General features: G+C 38.2%; 1 protein-coding gene across 2 annotated transcripts; it reads left to right on the forward strand.

Annotated features, from left to right (window-relative positions):
• The first annotated feature begins 1,260 nt into the window (after positions 1-1,260).
• On the forward strand, positions 1,261-22,900 carry slc24a2b (solute carrier family 24 member 2b). 2 transcript variants are annotated; one of them, XM_084714172.1, is made up of 11 exons: positions 1,261-1,472; positions 3,472-4,604; positions 15,092-15,127; positions 15,476-15,587; positions 16,469-16,555; positions 18,126-18,164; positions 18,289-18,368; positions 18,488-18,625; positions 20,408-20,497; positions 22,276-22,442; positions 22,547-22,900. In XM_084714172.1, the coding sequence occupies exons 2-11, from the start codon at positions 3,684-3,686 to the stop codon at positions 22,794-22,796; spliced, it is 1,920 nt and encodes a 639-aa protein (XP_084570298.1). In that variant the 5' UTR covers positions 1,261-1,472; positions 3,472-3,683; the 3' UTR covers positions 22,797-22,900. The 2 variants fall into 2 exon arrangements, with proteins under 2 accessions (XP_084570298.1, XP_084570303.1); XM_084714177.1 differs by lacking the exon at positions 18,126-18,164.
• The last annotated feature ends 5,008 nt before the right edge of the window (positions 22,901-27,908 follow it).

Raw genomic sequence — 27,908 nt, forward strand, 5'->3', positions numbered from 1 at the left:
CTGTTTGACACCATAATTAAAACTAACTAAATAAATAAATATATAAAAATAACACACCAAGTACTATATATAAAAAGACATAAATGAACATAAAAACAGGGATAATTAATGTAAAATGATAATCAATATAAAATAAGATATATAAAAAAATAAAACCCACTTGTAAAAATAAGATAAATTGAGAATATGATACATAGAAGGCATCCTCACATGGATAAAACCTCACTGGATAATTCCAAATACCAAAAGTAAGATATGAATAAGAATGAAAACAGAAGACATTAAATGCATAACAAAAGATAAATAAAAAAAAAGATAAAACTTACTGAATAGAAATAATTAAATTAAAGTTAAAATAGAGCAAAATTCATAAAATCAGAATTAGTTAAAGGTGAAGGTGTTGAGATAACTTTCAGCTTTCCTTTAAAAATATATAATGAGCTGGCTTTTCCAGTTTTGTGTGTTTGTGTGTGTGTGTGTGTGTGTGTGTGTGTGTGTGTGTGTGTGTGTGTGTGTGTGTTTGGGGGGTTCAGAAAGGAGTTGGTGCTAGTCCATTACCCTCTGTGGTACGATGTTGCCTCTAGATAACATACCCATTTTTAGGCCTTTACGCTCACATGATACATCCTCAGTTATGGTGCAATACTTAAAAAAAGAGGCAAGACCCTGAGGAAACCTATAGCAGCATTTAAATTTGTCACATGACTCTCTGGAGGTCACGCTGGACACCTTTTTTTGCAGGTTGCCACACATAGCTCAGTGTCCTCATCACCCCTAACCCTAATCCAAAAGAAAATTTCCGTGCTTTATGTTTAGTCTGTCTATTACATGATAAAGAACATTACTTGCTTTTCTTTTAACCAACTGGCATCACCATGTGTACGGTAGAGGGTTAAAAGCTTTGCATATAAGGAAAAGGACTTTAAAATCAATTGTAAAGCTGCTGCAGTGTGCTACAGTCACTGGGACAGTTTTCAAGGGCTTTGAGAATAGTGCTATGATCTGATGGCACAACAGGCTTCAGTCCCATCAGGGCGTAAGCTCCTTTCGTGAGACCCGTTCAGTTGGGTGTGGGGATGGAAAGAAATGATATATACACACTGAAAGGAGGTGGCAACAGGTTGGTGGGGGTGTGGAGGGGGAGAGGGAGGCATCACTGATCCCTATTCTTAGACATGGAGAGAGAGAGAGGAGACAAGGAGAGAAGGCAGGGGAAGGAGGGAGGCAGCATCAGAGGGGGAAGGATCACTGAGAGGGAGGGAGGAGCCCTCGGTCCTCTGCTTCTGACCTGCTGTCTTGGAGCTCCACTTCGGCTGAGGGAAGAAAATCTCACTGAGGATTTACTGTTGGGACCTTCAGCCCTCTGGACCTTTCTCCTTTAGGATTCAATTTGGTGGAATATTCACTCAGAGACCCCAGGACCTGACTACCTACTGGAGGCCCTCCTGCTGAACTGGAGACTTCCAAGTGTGGTATGAGAGAAAAAAAAGTATTTATTTGCAATCTGTGTGTAGCTGTTTTATGTCTTTCCTTTAATGTCCTAAGAGAGTCCCGCTTGATTCTTAAATGCTACTTTAACAGCACAGTTGGTTTGACAAATGTTAAATAAACGATTTACAATGATAAAATGGTGTTTCATAGCAGATTGCAAGAAGACTGTGCATTGTTCAGGACTTTAAAGTTGATGAACAATGCTGAATATTGCACCTTTTCTCAGTGCAATTGTTTCAGTGCTCAATAGTGCTAATGATCACCAGCTTCTACTTGTGCATCTTGTACAATTCACTAATCATTTAGTTAGTGTCTACTCTTTGACTTTGTGCAGTGGCCTCGGTGTGCAGGGCCTGAGGCTAATCTAAGTATATCTTCTCAGGGATTAAATAGCTTCCTAATGAGCTTTCACTAATGTGCAAGCTTCACTTAAAGGAGAGCTCTCTGTGCAGATTCACAGCACAATGTCAATAAGGCCACAACACTTTTAACAGAACTGCTGCTATTAATACTATTACTCCCAACAGTTATTTGCAATTCAGTACGTACTGCAATTCAGCTTCAAAGAATTTGAACTTCTGTATATGTATGAATGTACTGTATTTTTTAAAATGCAATCAAATTTTCATTCCCACAGCATAGTGGATATTTTCTGACAGCATTACACAGCACATGAAATATTAGACTTAAAGGCCTACATATCATACATAATTAATACATTTAAGATAAAAGGCAGCACAAACCCATAAAAATAATCTCCACTATGTGTCACATAACTTTATTTGATAGTAGATCAATTAAATTTGACACGATCTATCAGATTCTCATGAGTCATGTGAGTAACTGTGCCGAGTCACATAAACAATAACTCTTAATCATCAACTTAATCAACAGTCTAGAGGCAATTATTATTCATCTGAGCCTTATAAGATAAACTACAAGGACTAAAGTCAAGTTCATGAGCATCAATATCATGGCTTATAACTAATATCTTGATATTTTTAGCCTGTGCCATGATATACAATATATATCTCAGTATATATATTTTCTCTAAAAGATTAAACTATCCAACAGTATATAACATAGAGCTTGGTGATATGGATAAAATCCAAAATCAAGCTATTTTTGACCAACTGCCTCCGTCAGTATTTATCAATATTATAACAATATGATAGGAATGACTATTAGTTCTTTCATGAAATATTAACACAAAGAGATTTTTTTAGAAATAAAAATCTGTAATGTGGGTATAATGACTAAGTGGGTAAAGGGAAATAATACAACAGCTAGACCAGTCAGTAAGTTCAGAAAATGACATCACTTTACTGTAATGTAGCCTTTAAAACCAGGAATCCTGCCATATCATGATATATATAATATATCCAAAATCTAATTCGATATATATAGACTTTTATCACAATATTGTGCAGGGCTGGGTTGAACTTCAAGATCAAATTCCTTCAATACTATCGCATATCAAACAATGCTTTATTATTCAATGCCAAATTTCGATATCTAAGGAGTTTCAACAATATTTAGATTTTCATACAGTCCAGTACTGCACAGATGTTCCATCAGTTTCTTCATTTTAGTCCAGTTCTCCAGGTTGAGTAAAGAGCTCAGAGTAAAAACAGTCTACAGCTGCTCCCAAGTCTTTTAGCAGCTTCCTCCTGCGAAGTCAGTGGTTATACCTTCATGTGTAATATAATTTTCCTTTTGTTAAAATGGATTTTAGAAAACTGGTGTCTGGTATCGACCCTAATACCAGGGTAGGGTCTTCTTGCCACTCCTGCATAACTCAGGGCCCTGCTTGGGCCACCCCAGTCAAAAAAGTCTGGAAACACCCCTGGCCCTACCTTGCAGTTCAGTGGCAAACCTTTTTTTAATATACTTTTCTTCTAACAGAGCCTGTAAGTGAATGGATATCAGGAGTGGAAAGAGAAAGATCGTAACATGTTCTTTCACTCTTGTGTCTTGCAGTAAGTAATATGAGGAAGCCTTTCAATGGGCTGGATCCTGGAATCAGACTGCAGGGCCTCCATTGTGTTTAGACCAGGGAGCAGCATGCAAACAAATCGATAAACCATTGCGGCCTGTCAAACCCCTACCCTCGTAGCCACCAGCACCGCCAGCCCAGCTTTGGGGGGGATTCTAGACACTTCCACTCTGCCCGACAACCTGCGCCAAACACCATGGATTTCATGCCACCCATAAGGAGTCGGGACACAATGGCTTCCTCCAGCTCTGCACCTCTTCTGGGACCTCACAGCAGCTGTACCAGGCATCGCTACCAGGGCATCAGAAGGAAGCTGCGACCTGGACGGCTGCTGGGCTTCGTCATCAGCCTGGCGGTGGTCTGCACAGTCTGCTCATGGAGTGCCTTGTCGCTGGCCACAATGGTGGCCAAGGAGCTGGATCCAGATGTTGAGGGCTCGGCAGAGGCTGCAGTGCCCCAAAGAACTCTTCTGCAGCACCACAACCTCTCAAAGGCACTAGAGGACACACCGGTGGCCATGAAATCATCTAGTATAGAGATGAATCATGGCGACTACCCAACGGACTACTTCAGCGTCGAGGAGAGGCGCCAGGGCTATGTGGTTCTTCATATGTTTGGCATGTTGTACATGTTCATAGCCTTAGCCATCGTCTGCGATGAGTTCTTTGTTCCTGCACTCACTGTCATCACAGAGAAGCTGGAGATCTCAGATGATGTAGCAGGAGCCACCTTCATGGCGGCAGGTGGCTCAGCCCCAGAACTCTTCACTTCCGTCATAGGAGTCTTCATCTCCCACAGTAACGTGGGTATTGGTACCATCGTGGGCTCGGCCGTCTTCAACATCCTGTTTGTGATCGGGATGTGCGCCCTGTTCTCCAAAGAGGTGCTGAATCTCACCTGGTGGCCTCTGTTCAGAGACGTCTCATTCTATATCATTGGCTTGCTCATGCTCATCTATTTCTTTCTGGATAATCAAATCACGGTGGTCGAAAGCGTTGGCCTACTGCTCTGCTACACCTGCTACGTGACGTTCATGAAGTTCAACTCCCGAGTAGAACTTGTCATCAAGAGCCTCCTGGGCAGCAACCAGGTAGACGAGCTGGAGACTGCACCAAAGGTGAGCCTGACTCCACCTGTCTATCTATCCATCCATCCTTTATCTAACAATACACCTAACCATCAATAGATCCATCCATCTTCCCTTATTGCATCACTGTTGATACCCACCCAACTCTTACCACTTTATTCTCAACACAGCCATCTTTCACCCCATCTTGAGTGCCAATAGCTGATCCATCCATCCATCCATCCATCCATCCATCCATCCATCCATCCATCCATCCATCCATCCATCCATTTACCCCAATGTTCTCATTCACTGATTGACTAAAGAAGCATCCCCATCAGAAACAACCATCAGGAAGGATTTAATTCTTTATGTGACTTTTTAGGTTGCCAGAGAGCAGGGAGTTGAAAAGTTGAAAAGATCCAACCACGATTCAAAGTGTGAAAGTACAAAAAGTTATTTTCTTTACGTGAGCATTTCTGATTCTTGCCACGAGTTTCTGATGAGGATAGCGACATTTCCTGGCAAGAAGTGTGACTGTTTATTGTCAGTGTCTCTTAGATGAAGCCTGAGCATCTGCTGATGACTATTCTGAGAAAAGTGTTTCTTATTTCACAATGAGTAAGATTACAGAGTGAACCTGTCCTGGCTACTGACCCCAAGGATGCTAGTGCTCCTGTTCTGGGAACCTGAGAGGGTGTTATGCAGGGAGCAGGGAGGGTGTTAAAACATAGTGCTGAACAGACAGCACCCTGTCAGTCAGCCAAACCCTCCTCAATTCCCCTCTGGAAGGATATTAGGATTTGTCTTATCCTGCCACCTGTGCAGTTCGGTCAGCGCCAGACGCAGAGCCAGACCACAGCCTCTTGGTGCTGACTAAGTCTAGGAACACGCCTCGTCCTCAGCCACTACTTTTAGCAACCTACTCCAGACCAGAGTCCAGGAAGGATCTCAGAATAGGGCTGATGTACCAGAGCTCGTCCGTGAAATGTCCCAACTGGACTGAAATACAAAGACATTTTATGTTACAATACCTAAGAAAGTTCAAGAAGAAATTCATTTTAGATTTAATTTATAATTTCTTTATAAAAGGGTATTTATGAAGTTTTTAGTGTTCTTCCAATCTAAAATTCATGGAAATTCACCTAAACAGCTTTTGATAACATGAACATTGTCCAAACTACGCAAGCCTGAAATTATATAAAAAATAATGTATTTCACTAATCAAAATCCTGTCAACCTTTTATTTATCCTATTTAGAAATTACTTCTTGCAAGTGACAGGGGAAACACATTGTAGTTTTCACATATGGGAACCTAATCAATTAGAACATTTTTTAACCAAATAGAACATTTTTTAGACGAAAAAGTCTTTGCACCATATCAGTTCAGAGACCAGGCACTGTGGCGAAAAAAACCAAAAAACCCTTCCTTTTAAGAAGCAGAAACCTTAAGCAGAACCGCTGTGACTGGTGGATTGACAAGGCAGATTTACAGAATATAACATAGTCATACATAATTTCCATTCTAGGAGTAAGTCATGTCAAAATCTCGTGTGAGTCCAAGTTGTAATGACACTAGTTATACTGAGATATGTGTTTATTAAAAAAGACATTTTGATCGTCTTCTCTCCATGGTGAAATCCGATGTAAAAAATATTTAAAATGTACCCTGAATATTGTAGGTAGTTAAATAAAAATTAAATTAATCAAAGAAGAAACAGCAAAATTAGTCCAGAAGTCCCTGTGGCATCGCTTCGACCTCCTTCAGCTCCTGTTGTCTTTATCCTGACATTGGAAAAAGTGATCTCTTGACTCTGGAAGAGTGTTGTTTGTCCTTTGTTTCAGCTCATAATATCAGAGTATCTGTGGTTTTTCATCCTCACATGGATTACACACATTAGCCTCTGTGTGTGGTCACAATATTAGGAGCGTATGAGGGACCTGAAGACAGTTTAATTGTCTCTCCAGAAGTGAAAGGCTCTTGCACAGTGTGACTCACAGGATGTTGACCTAATGACAACAGCACACTCACAATCTCACAATCACTCCACAGCCACTAAACCAATCACTTCACATCAGCTGGGAGAGGATGATGGGAAAGTGCAATTTTGAGATCAGCTCATTAGCTGTTTGTTGCATGAATGCAAGATTGAAGACAGAGAGTGGACGTGATGATGCTGTCAAACCGCTCCACACACACCAACACATCCACTCAAAGAAGCTATTTTGTTTTTCACGTTTGTCTCTCCGTCTTTTGTTCTGTCTGTGTGTGCAGTTGGAGTCAGATCTGTTGCTCTCTGACGTTGTAATCTCATACGGCGCTCAGGTGAACGAACGCTGAAACTGCTGTAGGCTCATCATTAGAGCAGCTAGACCGTAGCCTAGACCGACATCACCCATCACCAGTTCTTCAGGGGCGTATACACTGCACTGCTGCACGTGATCTCCCTTTTGTTTTTGTGGAAACATTCATTACAGAATTTGTGCACCTTCTTCTCATTAGAGGAACACAAAGTGAGGTCCTGTCCTCAAAAATGTGCAGACAACAAGATACTGTAGATTCTGTAGTTGTTGAAAACACTTCTTAGAAAGACAGGACTATATTTATGGCGGTGATTCAGGCCAGTAGAAGCTGTCACGTTTAGCCAACAGATGAGCTCATGATCACTGGCATCCAATATCTGCTTTAAAGCTCCTCCCCTTGTAATGCTAATTGTAAACAAGAAAAAAAAGCTTCCCAAGAAGCATGACTTGCTTTTATGTAGGGGTTTTATACAATTATGAGCTATTTCTTCTGCATATTTGCAAAATACATATATCTCTCTCATATTTGTTTGGTTTGTTTTGACAGGATATCTATTTTCCTATTTCCTATTTTCCTTTTTTTTTTTTTTTACTGTACAGTAATTTTTAAATAAGTGTTGGTTCATTTTAATAATGGCTGTTTGTATACCTTTCACGCTGAACTCTTCTTATATAAAAAATAAATGGTGAATTTTTTTGAACTGTGTAGTATATCTTGAATGTCATCCACCTTGTATATTTCATATATTTTTTAATCCTAAACCACATACACTATATTTGGAAACTCAGTCCAATCAATTTCTCTTGCTGTAAATGTTGTTACAGAAGCCCTGTTTGACATTTGTGCCCTTCTGGGAATCAGGTGTTCCTCAGGATGTCTCACCTCAACCCAAGAACAGCTTTTCTCTTTCTGTCTGTCCGGCACTTGATGTCCAACTCGCCTTGCCCTCATGTGTCGGTAGCTGCTCAATAATCCGCCGGGTTAATGCTCCCCAATCCCATTAGAGCCTCTAATAATAGTCAGATGCTCCCTGGGGGAGCAGGAATCAGCAGGTCGCTGAGAGAAAAGACTGAATCCTCCTCGCTCGGCCTGCAGTCGTGCTCATGATGTGGTGTGGTTTTTGTTTCATGCATGTTTTAATGCATGTTTCAGGTGGTTTTGCACAGCACACACACTGCATTACCTAAAAGGACAGAGAGAAGATCTGCTCATTTGCTTGTTGATGGCAGTAAGACGACAATCCTCCCTGATCCCCTTATCAACTGCTTACCTGCAGTGACGACAGCAAACTCACAGCCCATCGCAGTGTCACTCAGTCTCTGCAGAGCTCTTACAAAATGTCACAATGTCTCCAGGCTATCATTAATATCTTACCTTGGTCACAATGCAACAGTGCTGTGCACCTGCAACATTACACACTATTAAACAGAACATTTATTTGACAGTTATTACTGTGAAAAGTTACTAATTATAGCTTTACTGTTGCCCCTAGGTGAAAGTTTTTAATAGTCATGATCCAGTCTGCAGAAAGGCCTACATGTTGTCTTTTTATGTGTTACACATTGCTTTTCCTCTGCACTTCTTTTCCTCTGCACTACACCAAGTTACAGCTGAAATGACAAAATGTTTTATTTAAGAAGAGCGATACTTTTCTTCATACAGTGGAATCTATCAGCACAAAGCTTATTTTAAGTGATTTCTTACTTTTTTTTTTTTTTTTTTTTTTTTACATTTTCAGCTGTTTACTTCAGTTTCACAGGTTTGAATTTGTCATTTCACATCAAACTCTGCTGCCATCAGTGAAAGAAACATATTTATGACTGTTGAGGTGTTCTGTTGAGCAAGCCACATGATGCTCACTGACTGCAGTGCAATTTAAAAGCTGTAAATAAAGAGGAAAAGATGTCAGCTGTTTGCTGACAGGTGAAAGGGAAAGAGAAATGTTGACAGCATGGTGACCTGTGAAGGTTGCTGCAGGACTTCACACGCAGGCTTGAAAATCACCCGTCTAAAAGTGGTGATCTCTGCCGATTAATCCTGGCTAAGTCCCACAGCTCGGACGGTCAGTCAGGTGGACCCTGGAGACACAGAGAGAGAGAGAAAGAGACGCAGAGAGTTAGAGACAGAAAAGGTGATCTGACTGTGCCTCAGTATGACAGTGATGATGATAATTGGGATGAAGGCAAAGTTCATCTTCCCGTCTGGAGCGAGGATGAGACCACTGAACTGGAACAGCAGCTCAGTCAAAAGTGATCAAAATCTCTGGTGAAGCTTTCTTCTTCCTCTCATTCTTCCTCTTGTTGTTCTTCTTCTTCTTGTTCTTTTTTTCTTCACAGATCAATCTTAAATCTTAAATCTTAAATCTTAAACAGCTGTCATATCATAAACAAACAATGATCTGTTTGTACAATGTTACAACGAAAAAGCTGAGAATGCTCAAAATTTCAAGGCAACTCACTTCAGTAAGTTTTTAAGTTCTGAGCCCAACTCAAACTCTGTGAAAGTTATGAAAACGTTTCATGAAGGTTTTGTTGAGATAATTTACTTTTCTTCTTTAGATCAACTTAAATCTTTCAGTTTTAGAAACCTCCAAAAAATTGCACTGAAAGTGAAAGTGAATAATGGTTAATAATTTGAGATTTTCAGTTGCAACCATTTATTTTCAAGCAAACAAATAATGACAAATCGGGTTCACAGCTCACTGTCATCAATTTTGGAAATACAGATTCAAGTTCATCTAAAGAATAAAAGTACATTATCTCAACAAAATAGGTTTAAGAAAATTTATTTAACAGTGTAATATGTCTTAACTGATTTGGATACTTATTTAAAATAGTTTGGGTGAATTTCATCTAAGTTTACCGCAAAAGAAAAACGTTTTAATGTATAAATTATACTTATATTTTACAGCTGTGGGACATGTTAAAGATATGTCCTGAGCTGTGCTGTTTAACAAAATCTGATTTACATTAAGACAAATTCTCTGTGGGTATCTGTTTTCTTCACTTATGTTTCTGTACGTCATCAATCAGTTTAAAGAGATGTCCACTGTAAACCAATGAGCTGGAGGTGAGCCTATTACATCTCTGCAACTGCATCAAATACTGAGCTCAGACAATAATAAGATGTAAATGACAACATGCGGCTTCATAATGGATCCAATCTGTACACGTGCTATCAAAATAGAAATTGTTGAAAAATGACCTAACATTGTTAACACATTTTTTAAATCAACTTTATTGATTTATTATTATTTATTAAAGTTAGCAACACCTTGTTGGGTCTCCAATCACCAACAGGTTATAATAAAACAGATAAAACATTCAGGTTTAAATAAATATCATGTAAAGCTTCAAAGATCATACATATATATAGTTTTTTGAATGTGCATTTAAATATAGAAGAAAAGTATTGTTTCATATGAGCAGTCAGCTCTGAACACTTTGTCTTTTTTCTCACACTTTTGGATTTGTGAATATAAAATTTAATCAGAATGATAAGCAAATAAATCAAATAGAGCTGTGAACAGAGATTTATATTCAGTGAATCCAAACAATATATTTTTCCAAAGTAACATAAAGTAAGGGGAGTTATGATCTGCAATAAAACATGACAGTTTACCTCACAGTTTTGTATTTGGGCAAAGCAAAATGAATGCACCAGTGTTTCTTAGAGACTTACATCGATGTCTTCCTCAAGTTTCTGCAAATTATAGTTATTTGGATAACACCTGTTAAGCACTTTAAAAAGTGGCATATTCCTATCAAGGTGTCAAACAAACCAAAAAAGAAAAAAAAAAAGGTTTATTTGACTTAAAACCATGTGGGATGGACTCCAGACAGGCTTGTGATGATTCATTTATCAGAGTGGAGATGAGACCTGGGTGAAGACGGGAAAATGAGACAAACATTAGCAGCATTTCAAAACAAATAACAAAATACAGCAATTATCTGAGCGCACTGTGGCAAAAGACTGCTAAATACAGTACAACTACATGTTCAGTACAGCCTCGCTGTTTATGGCTTGATGGCAATGATTTTTATTTTTTTTAGTTTTTATTTTAAAGGTTTTCTTGAGTCCAGGAGGTTGAAGGTGTTTGTCAGACAGAGGAATATGTAGCTGTAAACATGAAAATCACCTAAACTGGGTTTTCATGTCAAGGAGAATCATTAAAGGGGAAACTCACCTCAAAATCAAAAATACATATTTTCCCCTGGCCTGTAGTGCTGCCGATCCACCTAGATTTTTTTTGGTGTGAGTCGCAGAGTTTTGGAGATATCAGAGATATCAAAGATGTCTGCTTTTGCTTCAACATAATGGGACTAAATGGCAAAATTCAAAATTCCCTCCAAAAATCATGACCCAGTTACTAAAGATAATCCACAGACCTTGTTGTTAGCAGTTTCATAAACCATGTATTTTTGGTTTGGGGTGAACTGTCCCTTTAAAATCCAGCTTCAGTCAGGCAGCAGGCTATAAGTGTCTTTTGTCTTCAAGCAGCTCTCATCAGGAGCCATGTGAGCACTAACCAACATGAACTAATGCCAAGCTGGCCTCTGTTCTTAGAGCAGAGAGCACGCTGCTCACATGGACACGGCGGACAGGTGTCCACCACTTCTTATTTTTCAATACTTATTCATTTTAAATATTAATATACATATTTCTATATATTTCTATTCATTTTATTTAATAGTAATGATTATATTAAAAAGGCTGCATGAAATACCTCCATCTAAAATGAGAAGAAATCACTTTAGAGTTTATTATAGCAACATTTCTAACATGATATCCTGTGTTTCAGCTGATTTTGTCTCAGCAGGTGAAACTTAGAGAACGTGAACTTACAGCTGAATGAAAATCATAAATATCACCTAAACTGCAGTCAGGGGGTCCTCATGCAGCCGAAGCAATAAATCCCCACTCAAACAGATCTGAATGAACATGTTATAAGTCTATAGGAGTGATGATCCATTTAAAAAGACAAAAAGAAAACTCCTAACCTCAGCTGCCATAACAGCAGCAGGTGTTTTGTCAGATGCCAACTAAAAGGATTATCTGCTCAAACTCTGGTGCATCCATCATGAAAACGTGTCAACAACAAAACCCTCTACCTCTCTGCATGCTGTCATTGTCTGATGCTGTCTTTGTCTCACATGTTGATGTATTTTATACATTAGGAAGCATGTTAAAGAAATGCAATAGTTGCCTGGGCTGTGCGATGTAATTTGTGTGTAAGCTAATGCTTACGAGTGCTATTATAGGAAAAAGATGAAGCATGGAGAGCGAACCTCAGACAAGAAAAGTGCTGGTCCAGCTTTTCACTAATATGAAAAAATAGTTGACTTTTATCAATTTAATCCTGGAGTCAAATAATATGAAGTCTGTGAGTCTGTGAGGGTTCAAGTGAGGGAGTTTATTTTAAAATAAATGTTAAGTGTTCATAAAAAATTGTGTTGAACAATACACTGGGAGGGATGAGGAAAGTGCTTATGCACAAAAAATGCATAAAAAAATGTTGGATTTTGACTTATTTAAAGGCAAATAGTGGTGAGTATCCCTCACCTCACCCTCCCCTTCCAAGCATTTGGGAGAAACTATGGCGTCCATAAAATAGCACTGGACGCTTTCAACAGAATATCTAATTGTGATTATTTTGACTGATATTGCAACTGTGATATGATTCGCAATATTAGAGGTAATGGTAATTTTTTATCATTATTCTTATTTTGTTTGAAAGACATGTTAAAATGACTAAGGTGTGATTTTTTTTGTATTAAATAAAGAAGTTTTTTTTAAGTCTGTAGAATCTGATTTGTTGATCAGTACATCTCTGTATCACGGCATTCATTCATCATGTAAAAGTTTTTGATACACATTTTGCCTTGACCAAATATTGCACCTCCTGCAATTTGAAAATCGCAGAAAGCCATATTGCGATTTTGAAAAAAAATCAATTAATTGTGTAGCATTACCATGAAACTTGCAAAATATGTGAGCCAGCGTTTGGTTTGTCTCTTCTGGGCTTCTGTGGAAACATGGTGGTGCTCATTCTATGTTTCACTATACACTAATGAAATAAATTCTCCAATATTCTGCCAATAGATCCCCCTTAACCTTACACACACTTTACACAAGGTTAATTCAAAAGTGACTGGCTTTTTGGTCCGTCATTTTACTTAATTTCTAACCAAATCAGAAAACATATATATCTTTATCCTAACAAAGTTCTTTTATTATAAGACAGTTTTAGATGATCAGGTGGAGCCAGACTTCTTTTTCTTGGCTTTATTTCTGTGCAGTTTTCATGAAGCATTTGATTCATGACATCTAAACCTTATATAACAGCTTCCTTGCTGTAGCTTTTTATTGCACTATGAGATCTTTTGCCAGTGCAGTTTTTCCAGCGTGGTCACTATCTGTGTGATGTACTGCACAATTTACAGAGACCAGTTAAAACTTACAAAAGTGCAGTACAGAAATATATTTGATTATATAATACCTACACACAAATATCTGTGCTTTATGTTCCCATCTGTTGTCATGAAGGTCTCCCCCTGATTCCCACACCAAACCCTCCCCACTGCTGAAATTGATCACCACCACAGTCTCAATCTGTCCCAGCCAGTGGACAGTGTGCGTGTGTGTGCATTTGTGTGTGTGTATTTGTGTGTGTTTCTCCATGTGGTGACACTGCTGTGCTGTATATGTCCTCTGAAGAAATGGCTGGGGTTGAGATTAGTGTGAGTCGTCCCCTGTAGTCTTCACGTTGGAATTAGACAAACTCCTGCACTTTTCATGTGGATGTCCAGTCAGTGTTGATGGTAAATGTAGTCAGCTGAAGCTGTGAATTTCTCAGTGTGCGCTATATTGACTGAGAAAACAGAGTCTTCTGCTTGTGGAGCCGTGCAGCAGTGCCTACATGAACCAGGATGCACTGTGGTGACTCCCACTCTCATGTTGCTGTGTATCACCACCCTCGCCTATAGATGTTACTTTGCTGGCCAGAAAATAGTGTTAGGTGACAAAAATACTCATCTAGCATGCTTGCTATATGTCTGCCCAGAGGGCAGAGAAATGTAGTTCTTCCTTAACACCTGTGATATCACTATGATGCACGTGATGCAGGAAGAACAACAGTTTTTGCAGCAGAAGAAGAATACCAGCACTGAGGAATTACTTGCTCATCATTTACCATCGACACGTTGATGGACATCCACGTAGAAAGTGGAGAAGTCTCCCTTTAAAGGAGGGAATTAAGGGTGTGTTATATAGTGTGCCATATAGATAAAGTCTATCAGCTGTAAAAACTCAGTCTGTTCTTCCTAAAAGGGGCAGCCATGACAAGACTTTGCATATTTTTCATCTTCATAATTGAGGTTACCTGGGGCTCCTGCCATCTTCCCTGCCTGTCCTTTAGAAGAACAGATCAGACAAAATCTGCAGGGTCTGATTATTGTCTCAGACATGTTTACAGTCATCAGAATTCTGATCTGAATTATAATTATTATCAGATAAAATAAATTAATTAAAAAATGCGCTTCTTTTGCTCTGATGCAGCCACTTCTCTCTGTTTGTAGTCCACTCTGTAGTGTCACTCCATGTCTGCCCACTATATGACAGTAAATTAAGCTGCAAAGTAACTAATCAAAGTTATCAATTAAATCTAGTAGTGGAATAATAAGTACACTGCAAATGTTGTGGGTGTAAAGTAGCAGAAAATCATTATTCTAAATTTTGACACCAATATTTTCAGTTTTACTGCAAAGGCGCACCTGTTAGCAGTCTCCTTGATTATTAATAATCTGTATCTATATTATCTGTAAAAATCTTTTCTTCAGGAGATCATGTTTTCACTGTTCGGTCATTGTTCATTGGTCTGCTGAGTAAACAGGAAGTACAAGGTCCAAGACATTTTCAGTTCCAATATTAACTCAACACTTTGAGGCTCATTGTGAACTGTATTTTCATCGGAACAATAGATTAATTCTCTTATCTCCTCCCCACACTGCCATTGCACTAATGCAATCCAATCCAACACCACTGAACAAACTGAACAAATATTGAATTTTATGAGATATGTGCTATTTTACTTACCTAATGTAATGGATTGCATATAGTGCATGCATTTGTGTTATTGTGTCCACACCCACCATATATCTGTATATATAAGTCATCTGTACTGTATATGTATATATATATGTAATATGTTTTTTTCTCTGTGTGTTTTTAAAGGTAAATGCACCTGGAGATGATGAGAACAAGCTGACGGTGAGTGTAAATGTGTAAATTTAGAAACCAGTTTATGTACTTGTATATATTCACCATATGCGGTATGTATCAACATCAACTATAATTACAGAAAAAATTATTTCTGGATATGTAATCTATATGTACCTAGAGAGAGATTTAAGCTGCAGCGGAGACATGAACACTGTCCACTGGATAACAGTTGGCAGTTTGTGCTCATCAGGGTATTTTTTTTCTCCACCCATCTTATCTGGCAGTGTTTTATGAGTTTCATGAATTAATAGAAATTATGAGGGATTTCACTTGCAAAATAAGGTGTACATATTAATTTTTGCAATAATTTTGACATTTGTATTGGTGTTTTTACAGGCCAAACCCCGGCTGCAGAGGGAAGGCAGCTGTGCCTCTCTACACAACTCACTGATGAGAAACAGCATCTTCCAGCTCATGATCCACACCCTGGACCCCCTCAGTGATGAAGGTATGCGCTCAATGCAACAAGATCTCTAAAATAAAATATAATGCCAAAATCATGTGAAATAAGCACAAATATTGACATGCACAAGGGCGGATATTTCTTGGTGGGGACAACAAATATAATAAACTGTTGAAGGTTTAGAGGGACAGAGAGACAGTGTCCCCATAAGAATATGTGAGGGGAGAAGGAGAGATGCTGTGCTGCTGCCAGAGGAGTGCTGACTAAGATTTCAGCAAGGAAATAAATTACAAAAAAAAGATTTTATGTATATTTCTGACTTTCCTCTTGATGGTCTGAATAACTCGACAGGTTTTCTGCTAGTCGCTTAATTTATATATTAAATATGATGGCAGTAAAAACAGATGGTGGGTCTAGGTAGGCAGTGGACCAAACCACTATGAGGCTTAGTAAGGGGGAGCACGCAATCTTTCAAAGTATGAAAACTCATTGTTTTGCGTCTACCATCTAGCACAGGTGCTTTTTCATAATACTGAATCTCATTAACTAATATTGATTAGACTCTGACAGACAACAGTAGTTATATTTGAATTTTCTGATCAAAGTTATTGTGAAGGACAGTTCAGTAATCCCTGGATATTGGTAGGGATATGTCCCTACCGTCCCTACCCAATTCTACACCACTGTTTATCTACATTACATCACATATAGATAAAATATTCATGGACATAGAAGTTTTTGAGGTAAGACTTTGACCAAGTTGGACCAACCACTTTATACTTCTCAGTACTTCCTCACCTCTTACCTTCTCAACCAAGTAGTCCCAGCACAGTGGGTAAACATACTGTATTTCTTCCCACTGCAGAGTCATTAGTCACACATTTTGAGGAGACCATGCTGCACTAACTGAGCTTTGTCTGTTTTAGGACGTTTCAAAGAGAAGGCGTCAATCCTTCACAAAATGGCCAAGCAGAAGTGTAAAGAAGACGGGAGCTCCAACGCCAACGGTGTAGGTGAGTAACAGCAATGTGTGAAACTACGGGAGGCCGTTTGTGCCACTCAAAACTCAATTGATAAATCAAGTGACAAATCAATTATCAAATCATCAATTGATTAAGAAGGGCAGTTAGTAAGCAAATAACCTCATCAAGAATTTGTTAATAAAAATTAACAAATGGAAGATGATAGGTTAGGAAACTTATTTGATTACCTTAAATAATTAATCATTTGAAAGGAGTTAATCAAATAACACAATTGACAACTGAAATAAAATCTTTAAAGGGAAAATTCACCAGTTTTCATGTGAATGTCCAGTCAGTGTTGGTGGTAAATGTATTCAATCAGCAATAAAACAAGCAATTCATCTATCAGTGCTGTTACAGACCAAGAACACTGAGTTCTCCTGCTCATGGAGCCTTGCAGACAGTGTGTCTGAGTACCAGGATACCCATGAACTTCAGACACCCACGCTGTCGTGTATCACAACCACCGCACACTGTAAAAACAAAACAAAAGGCAACTTACTGCAATACAGTTTTGAGCTCTGACTCAAACTCATAGTTTTTAAATAAAAAGCTACAGCCAAACTATAATCTTTCATTGAAATATTTTTTACTTTTCTTTTATGATAAACTTGAATCTTGAGTTTTAGAAACTCAAAAAATTAGTATTTCAAAATTTGGTCACAGTGAGCTGCGAACCTGATTTGTCTTTTTTTCTGGGTGGCTGATAATTAAACGTTTTAATTGAAAACATTTAAATATTATTATATTATTGACTTTCATTTCAATTAGTTTATTCACCAATTTTTAAAACACATTTTTCGGGTTTCTCTAAAAGCAAATTATCTTAACAAGAGATCAGTAGTTGGTAAAACTTTTTTAAAAACTTAAGAATACAGTAACTTGTCTTGAAATTTGGCGTTTTCTCAAATTTTCATAATAGCTATCAGTACAATTGACCAAAACATAGTGTTAGGTGACAAAAATACTCATCTAGCTCGCCCCCTGGCTATCCAGAGGTGGAACCAAGAAACCCAAGCTGAAGTATGTGTGTAGTTCTTCCGTAACACCAATAATGATAACTGGACATCCACAAAATATGTGCCAAATTTCCCCTTTAATGTTATAATATGAGGGCTGTATTTTTGATTTGACCTTATTTTAAAATGTGGACTACACACAGCCTATTATTTCCCAGATGTTACAGAAGAGGTTAAGCTGGCTGAAGTGGTCATTTATCTTCCTTTTTATAATCTATGACTGCACAAGTACACATTTACAATATTTTCTTTAAGGTATGAGACAGTGTGGTAGTTTGCAATTTAATGTCAGCCAAACCAACTAATTTTGTCATTAAATAACACATTTTTGTTTTTTATTTTCATTCATTTTTACCAGTATGTTGTGGATTTATGTATCAATTATCTGATTTATCTGAATTACATATTATTTAAATGTGGAACTGATATTTGATGCTGTCATTTGATCAATTCACTCTGAAGGGGCACAAAAGGTCCTCCATGTGATACTCTGTTACACTGAATTCAGAATATTAACAAGCATATTTTGTTTCTCAACATAGGAGCCCTCTCCCAGACACAACTTTCAAGAAACGCAGATTGTACTAAGTTTCAGCTCTTCTCTTAGCATCACTAGACCACCACTTTTTATTTCAAATTAATACTGCCCTCATGAACAGGTTTATTAAACTCTATTCATGCTCTCTTGTTTTTCTTTTTCTCAAGCTGATAAAAACATCCCCAACAGCACAAATGTAGCTGTGGAAGTCACACCACCAATGAACGGTGTAGCAGGAGGAGACGAGGTACGTCATTCCTTAGCATTCCTCCAAGCTCACATTTGAAAGGCTTTTGTGCATCTTTTTGACTCAGTGTCAGTATTAGCATGTATATACAGTTGATAAAGTAGTCAACTTCTCCTCAGGGTGGAGAGGAAGAGGAGGATGAAGACCAGCCTCTGAGCCTGGCCTGGCCCGACACCACCAGGAAACGGATAACCTACCTCTTAATCCTGCCCATTGTCCTCCCTCTGTGGCTCACACTGCCCGATGTCAGGAGAGAGGTGACAACACACACACACACACACACACACACACACACACACACACACACACACACACACACACACACACAATGTTTGTGTGTAAAAACATGCACAAGAAAGACAAGTTTTTGTGCATTTAAACACACACACACATACACACATTAGGACAGTGGTTCCTTAACTGGGGGTCAGAGGTGAGGTGCCACTGCAAGGGGGGCTTGGATAGTTAGTGGAGGATGAATTATGTAGGGGAAATAAACAAACAAGAGTTTGCTGATGCTATGATGTTTACTTTTATTTCACTAAAATTCATCTTGAATCCTTTTTTATCCGTTGCTTCCCCAGTTACTCTTAATGATTGATGATCATGGGTGGGAGTGGGAACTTTTTTCAGCTTCTGAAGAGAAAAGTTTGGGAACCACTGCAAAAATATATTACGTTACAACATTGACTTATAGCAATTAATTAACAATTAATTAATGAACAATTAATGTAGGAATTAATGTAGGAATGTATAGGAGCCCACTACTATAGGACATTGCCTTTTGTCTCTATGATATGTTCCCATGACATTTGAGGAACCCTTAGTGACATTACAGGAAGCTTGAGGGACCGACCAATAATGTTGTTTGGTCCAAATGTTGGTCCTTCCATCACGTCCCCAGAACATAATCAGAACCTTTTCATTACATTACAGGAACTTTTATTGAACCTTTAGTGGAAATAAAATTGGCATTTTGAAATACCGTCACATGTTTACAAGTTATCCTTTATTAATCCCAGAGGGAAATTCGTTCTCTGCATCTTAGTAGCTGCATACAACAATGTGTCAACCTATGTTAGCCTGTCAGCAAGAAAAATCTAAAAGCATGACGAGGAATTACAACTAACAATCTGGCAAATTCAGATATCTAATAGTTGGGCGCCAAGTGCTCTCAAATTTTTCATGATAACTACATGTTGCTTCAAAGCTTCTTGAATGATTTCTGACTTTATTTTGGATTTTCCCAACAGAAATATTAATTTCCAATCTGTCTTTCTTCGTTTGGTTCAGTAATGTTACTGTGTTGTTACTGTAATTTAATGAAATGGCAAACAGTCAGATGTGACACATTATATATTCTAATAGAATGTTGTAATGTGACTAACAGGGAACCAAATGGAAACTACCCTTTGAGGGCTGGAAGTTCTGTCTGCAGATCTTCCCCACTGGTTATCAAGGGAACTTTTTCCTCTTAAAAAGTCCCAAAGAGAACAATTTCATATGACTTATAGAGAACGATATGGGAATATCCACTTCACGTCCTAAAAGGAATGCAAGAAGACGACCCTAGTATGGTAAAAAATATCTCTCTTGTCCTCAGCTGGAAGGTAAAAAAGGACAAAATTCAATAGTTTATGGTATGATGTCCCGCTGTATGTCAATACAGTATATATTACTACATGGAAGCGTTAACGGGAGCGCAGGAGGAAATGTTCCTACATCAAGTCAACAGCCAAGGGGGTGTAGTGATGGTAGTGAGGCCAGGAAGGAGCCCCATGTTTTTTCATATGTTGCTGGTTTCCTCATCATGCAGTACAGGATCTTTTCAGGTGCACTGTATGATCGTAATTCATTTAAACTTTGCCAAAAGTCATATTTGTAATTCTGTGTTACTATAAAAGATTGGAATGGAACATACAGTGTGTGACCATAAAATAACCCAAAAATGATGTATTATATGTTGACCAGACATTGATTGAGTTTTTGTTCTACTGAGTGGATCACAAACTAAATTTTAATTTAATTTTTTTTTCCAGTCCTCAGCAAAGTTTTTCCCCATCACTTTCGTTGGTGCCATTTGTTGGATTGCTTTCTTCTCCTATCTGATGGTGTGGTGGGCTCACCAGGTACACACACACACACACACTCACACACACTTGTGTTTTGTCTTTTTGTCTTTCCTATCCTATTCAATTCTATTTCTGAGGCCTCCCCTATGAGAGCGCAGCAGTCAGGGTGTTGAATGTGTGACCAAAGCACCTAATCCCAACTAATCTGCCTTGATCCACAGCCAGATCAACCTGTAATGCTCTATTTTAACAGCGCAAATGCAAAGACAGGCAGGAGGTCATGTGTGCAAGGTCGCTTAGGTCTATTTAGCTCCCATAGGTACAGAGCGCTGCATGTTGCATAATGGTAGACTATAAATCAGAGCGTGCTGTATTGAATCATCTTGTACCAACCTAGCATCCTGTACCAAACACATAGAGCATCAAAGAAGAAGCTTCATCTCTGGTAATCTTGAGAGTCTGATCCATGATGATCCAAATATAAATATTACCATTAAAGTTTAGTTTGTTTGTTTTGTGTTTTTTTTAAATAAAGTGTCTATTTGCAGCTGGACAAGAATAGGCACATGGCAGCTAATTAGCTATTCATACCTGACCCCCTAAGTCTAGTCCTGTTCTGGGACAGTAAGATTTTTGTATAATGTGAAATTAGAAGTCAGTGTTAGTATTTTTTTTTTTTAAATGATTGTTCTCAGTTTTCAGTTGCAGTTTGGTTAGGTTACAAAACTGGTTAAGAAAAAAAATACTTGGTTTGGTTGAAGAAACAAAAGTACTCAGTAAGGTTTAAGGAATTTCATGTTTGTTTCTGCCATGCAGGTGTAAATCACAGATACCTTTTTTTTTCCTTTTCTGCCATGTAAAGGTATATACACCTGGGTGAAAAAGCCACCTTGCATACTCAACTCCAGGTCTTGTTGTCTGTACTTTGGTTTATGGTACATGATGTTTTTATTCTTGCTGTTTTTTTTTTTATCTTTTGCTCTGACTGAAGTCAAGTTTCCTACTTGGGATAACAAATTGTCTGAACAGAACTGAAATAGCTACGTTGGCTATTTCACCCTGGGCTCAAGTAGCATCTGCCTTAATAAAATACTTAAGTGATAGATTTTTATGATTATAGGGTTGCATTCAATTCGATTTCCTTATTTTTGATGCAACAGCGCTGTAGGAAAGTGCCACATGGTTGGATCTGGTGTGAATGCAATTGAAGCGAAACTTCGTCCTGGCTGCTGTGTCCTCAGTCTGCTCTGCCTGTGTGTGTATATGATAAACATCTTCACTCAAAAATACTTGGGAATGTTACACCTGGAACCACACTGGACATGTCCATTATTTGAAAGCTGGGACATAGACCCATGTAGAACCGAGAAATGTTGGACCTGACCAAGCTGGGAGACACAGATCCAATCGAAACCACAGATTTCATAGCTGACTGCTATTAACAAGTTAACATTTAGAATGATCCTTCCCATCTTTTTCCATTTTTTTTCCACCCAACTTTGACTCTTTCCTATTTTGGGCTAAAATAATGATTACTTTGCTGCCACGGCTGCTAATGTTAGCATTGTGAAGACCATAAATGTCTAGCTTAGTCCCACCCTTGGTCAGACAGACACACAGACCTGCAGCTTTTGACTTAGAGCAGAGGAGAGACAGAGACAGTGATGGAAGCATTGGTTGCTATGTTAAGGTCCCAGCCTCACATCCTGTGCACTGTTATTGGCTGCTCAAGGGTTGATGCCCAGAAAAACCCTGCACACAGCAAATAATAATAATAATGTTTTTTAGGAAAATCCTACACAGTGTACCTTTAAGCAACTTATTCTACCTTTCAGGTTGGAGAAACGTTCTGGATCACAGAGGAGATCATGGGTCTGACCATATTAGCAGCTGGAACTTCAATCCCTGACCTGATCACCAGTGTGATTGTGGCACGAAAAGGCCTTGGTGACATGGCCGTGTCCAGCTCTGTGGGATCCAACATCTTTGATATTACTGTGGGGTGAGTATATTAAACAAGAAAACACACAGGGTAACAGGCCCGTGAAATAACTCAAGCTCAGACGTAACCTGAATAACTCTTCTCCTCCCCTCATCTCCCTCCAGTCTGCCGTTCCCCTGGCTCATCTACAACATCATCAATGACTTCAAGCCGGTGGAGGTGAGCAGCAATGGCCTGTTCTGCGCCATCGTTCTCCTCTTCCTCATGCTTCTCTTCGTCATCATATCCATCGCGGCTTGCAAGTGGAGAATGAGCAAGTTCTTGGGCTTTCTCATGTTCCTGCTCTACTTCGTCTTCCTCATCGTCAGCGTCATGTTGGAGGACAAAGTCATCATCTGCCCCGTCACCATCTGAGAGACAGCGACTCACACTGATTGTCAGAAAGTGGACACTAAGCATAACTGTGCTCATGTGTCCCATGATTTACTGTAGCAGTGGAAAAACATGCTTGCACAGACGCAAACTGTTTCTTATCTGTCACACGTACATACACCAGTAGACCAGTGCACACACACTCATTGTCAGGTGAAGCAAACACGCAAACACAGACACACAAACTAAGGTTGTGGATGCCAGTTAGGCAGAGGCATGACTTAAATCAATGCTGCAAAAAACCCTCCAGCAGTGGCACACAAGCCTGCTTGTCAGTTTGCCGCCCGATACAAGGGACTCCTCTCTTTTTGTACCACGTGACTACTTTCAGTAGCCATTATTAGTTGAAACCTGCTGGATCACCACCCGGGATGGAAATTTCAGTCGAAGACCACCAGAGATTGTTGTTTTTTTCAGTTCATGGACTGTGCACCAGTATAAGACTTTCTTTTGCTTCTCAATACAAGGAGTCAAGTTAAGGAAAAAACTGAATGTGGAAGCTCAAAGAGACTTTATTTTTTGTTTTAAAGGGTGATGAAGCTCTGGGGGGATCCTGTATATCATGGAATAATAACAAAAAAGGGCAACACATGAGTGTGATAGCTGCTTCATTTTCCTTTAGATTTTTACCGTGTTCATCCCACCACCTGTATGGCTTTGCAATGTCATCAACAAAGGAAATATCTAGTGTAGTACATTGCATTTGAGGACATATTTGGCAGAAATTCATACTTTCTTTCCCATTCATGGATATGTATAATAGAGTGCACTAAATGCTAAATAGTTACAATAGAGTGTACAGGTAGAATGGACAAGGATTAAATTGACCCCTCCTAAGTCCCGCCCACTTTCGGTCTCTGGTACATTGACAGTTGAGCAAGCCTGGCACCTTGGTCAAACAATCACTGTAAAAGTGGCTAGTCAGAACGTGTGTCAGTGGAAAACACGTCATTGCAGGTTTTTACTGTGAAAAATATGGCAAACGCTTTTAGAATGTGGTTTGGTTCAACAATGGTAAAACATGTCTTAACGATACACGACCTGAAGATTCAATACAGTAGGTATATGTCGTTACTTTATTCATGGCCGTGGGCAGATTTGCTTTTCAGTGATTTGTCCACCCATACATACAAACACACAGACCTCAGGACACATGCAACACTGTACAGCATAACAAACCAGAAACCATGTTAAAAAGTGCTCAGGGCTCCACCAATAAAAGTGTTTGCCCACTTTTGATGGAGGCAGACAGAAAAAATCCCTGTGTCTTACATTTTTCTTTTGTAATGATGCCAGTCACTGATCAGCAAAGACAATCCATAATTGCTCACCTGAGTGTCCTGAGGATTTGGGTTTCTAATGGCTAAACAGCAAGTTGTTTTCTTATTTTAAGCATTTGGTGAAGACATTGAAATAGTTTTTGACTGGCAGTCAAAATAGAGTGGTTGTTTTCATCCAAAAAGGGGTGAGGGCTTGATGCAAGAGAAAAGTATCCAAATCGGTTGCTTTCATCCATACTGGGCTAAGCTCGTCTATGAAAGCTAAATTTTATACCACGTACCGAGGACCCAATTTTACCAACTGTTATCAGAGCACGGAACAAAAAGGGGCGGGACTTAGGGTCAGTTGGCCAAGGTGTTGTCATGCTCAATACTTCTGTTATATCTGTGTTTTTCTGAGTGTGACTTTTTCTGTTCCGTCTGCCTTTACATGCACCACTTTAGAAAGAGATTACTTCAGGGCCCTGACAAAAACTGGATGATTTTAGTGCATGGAAATATAATAAACAGTTCAATGTCACATTTCCCAATAGATGATGCAGTCTGGACAACAAGTGGTGGACTAAAGATTAGTGTTCTCCATTGTATTTTATTTGTTAAACTCAAAATGTTTTTTTGTTTGTTTGTTTGTTTTTTTTCTGCATTATGCATTTATAAAAAGCAGTGTCCAGTATCAATATATATCACTGGGTTTCATCTGTAACATTTTCATGCAAAACAACTCATGTACTGTATGACATATATATACACTATACATATGTATATATATGAAAGCAAATGAGAGCAGTATTTTTGTTATGGACTCTTTCTTTCATGCTCCTCTACTGTAGGCCTTCAGAATCAGACGACGGAGGTATAATATGGTCACATACTACTTTCATGTGCTCAGTGTGTGACATAATGGGTGAAATCTTAGAATGAAACTGTTAAAAGAAGTAGACAAAACAAAACATGGACCACTGAAAAGATTCAGTTTATTTAGTTTATTTGTATGTAAAAAATAATGTACAGCGTGCATGTCATTGTTATGAAATAAACCCCTAATGGGGTGTTGTAGGACCCTGTCTTGAATGACCCTGAAGGGTTTTTTTTCCCACAAAATAATATGACCAGCTCACTGTACATTATCCTGCTTATTACATGGCTACTACCTTAAAAATAAATAATAATATAAATCTAAATATTAATTTGTATTATTTAATAAGTATTTTATTGCTATTGAGTCTATGATCAGATGCATCCATAGTAGCAGTCTACTATTAGTAGCAATGGTCTGTTATTCATAAATAGCACAATGCCATAATTGATCAATCAGAATCAGAATTGGACATTAAACAAAGCTCTGTAATAGATTTGGTTTTCCTCTAATCCCAAAAAACTTGTAATTTCACATCACAAGAGTCCTTTGTAGTGGAAAATAGCAGAACATTAACAACATTCAGATGTTACACAAAATTTGCAAAAAGTGAAAACCTAATGCAAATATTCTGAAGAGATTAAAAAAAAAGAAACAATTAAAGAATAACACAATAAAGAATTCTGTGAATCTAAAACATCTGTTTCCATTATCATTGCTGCATTTTCACTCTTTGATTTTGGTGCGTTTTTGTTGTTGTTGTTTTTTATATGAGCAAAGTCAAACTGCCCTTAAAAATAGGCAGAAGGAAATATACTTAGCCTATTTATGTGATGCAGATATAATATTAGACCATTTAAAGTCTCTCTGTCCCACCAAATATGGTACGGACATGCTGAACTGCATCACTGCTCTCGTACAAGCTACAACGCACATCATCACATCATTGTGTCGCCTGCTTTCTATGTTTGATGTATGAAGTAGAGCTGAGTGTGGATGATATCTTATATTTTCTGAACATGCTCCAACAGTGTTGGAAGAATGCTCAATGAAGGTACTGTAAACATCTCTGAATAACATCCTCCGCTGCTTTTTATTCCTCATAGTGATGTTAAAAGGTCAAGGTGTTACAGTACAAATTCACAACAACAACAAAAAATGACTAAATGCACATGGTGGTGTACTGTTTAAACATTTTTAGTATTTTTATATTCTATGTTTGTTGCCCAAAAACACTCAGGTATAGTCACGTTTAAAAAAAAGAAGAAAAAAAAGAGGAAAAAAATCATTTGTGTTTCTTTTTCTTTCTGTTTAGATATTTTTGCTTTTTTAGATCAATGGACCTGATTTTCCTGTTTAGATAGTCATGGAAATATCAGTTCAACACTCCCAAAGGGTTAAAAATAATATTTGGTGTCACATATTAACCTGCCCATTTTTTCTTTTTCTTTTTTTTTTAAATCTTTATCTTCTAATTTCAATCAATTGCAACATTTTTGTCCAAATGAATATAAAAATAATTTCCATAAAATTGACCCCAACTATTCATGACTTTGCAATGTTTAAAATGTGTGTTTTATTGTGTGTTTATGAGTATAACAGATTTGTAAACTGTATATAAGCTCCTCTATGTAATCATAGTCCTCCTCAACACAACTTCTGTTCACAGACTAGCCTGTCTATGCAGTGTCATTTCTTGCTTTGATGGATCATGTGAATGTGAGAAATGTGTGTGTGAATGAGTGCATGTAGAGAAATATCTATAAGAATCCGTCCGTCACCAGTTTGAATACCATGACAAATGGTAAAATGCTTTTGTATTTCCCTTGTACGTTATGCAAGTATGGAATCATATTCATGTACTACTTGAACTGTGTATTATACTGTAAAAACATATATCATTCAACTCTGTATAAAGTGTTATATGAAAAAATAAATGAAAACTCACATTTTCAGGTTGGTGTTTGGAGTTGATGGTCGGGGTAGATCTGGTGGACTGATCAAACAGTGGCTGATGATAGAACAGTTTGGATTTTATCTTAACAATGGTTAAGACTTTGTTTTAACATGTTTGGATCTGGACCCAATGCATTGTGGAATTTTTTTTTCTTGATGCATATCTAAAATTCATATGTACTCATGTATACACACGGTTCTGCACTTAGATAAGTTCTTAATGACCCTATGTCCCCGTAAGACATCAATGTCCTTATGTGCAGGTGTCAGGTCAGGTCTAAGGTCCCCATAAACCTTGACTGTGTGCTCATCATGAGAAAAAGTTTGCATCTTGCTCTCATGGTTTCTTGGTGCCACTACAGGTGCACCCACTGAAATATAACATTTTTTTTTACTTCTAGGTTAAACACAGAGAAGTGCTTCAGCAATAACCCCTCCTCCTTCACTCCCTCTAAAATGAAAATCTGCTAGACTCTGGTGTGTTTTCTTGATTTTTTCAAAAAGAAGTTTTGAATTTTAAGAAATATATTTTTTTGGAAGACCTGAAGACTTGAAGGTTTATCTGAAGCATGATCTATTAGACTGATATATATTTCATTTAAAGAAACCTGTCATTTCTAATTTATTGATTTAAAGCAGCCTCCACTCAAATTATTACTATTATTATATAATTATTATTATCATTATTGCTGTACATTGGCATAAACACTCTGTCTACATGGGCCACATGATCAGTGGGATTTTCTGTGTTGCATGCTCTTACGAACTGCTGGAAAACTGAGGAAATCTAAGTGTGAGAGTGAGTGTGCAAATATGGACAGACATGTTCATGTCATATAAACTTTATTTGACCATGAAGCCTGGTTTTACAGTCCGGAGTCTCTGTTAACTGTGACAGACAAATCTATGCTATATATACCTGTCAGGTCTATGAAACATTTTATTTTACTACTGTTTGTACACTGTCTCTATCTATGCAAGCCTTTCACCGCCAATGTTATG

Source organism: Lutjanus erythropterus, chromosome 3 (genome assembly GCF_056507025.1).
Source record: "Lutjanus erythropterus isolate fLutEry1 chromosome 3, fLutEry1.hap2, whole genome shotgun sequence".
Classification (NCBI taxonomy): domain Eukaryota; kingdom Metazoa; phylum Chordata; class Actinopteri; order Lutjaniformes; family Lutjanidae; genus Lutjanus; species Lutjanus erythropterus.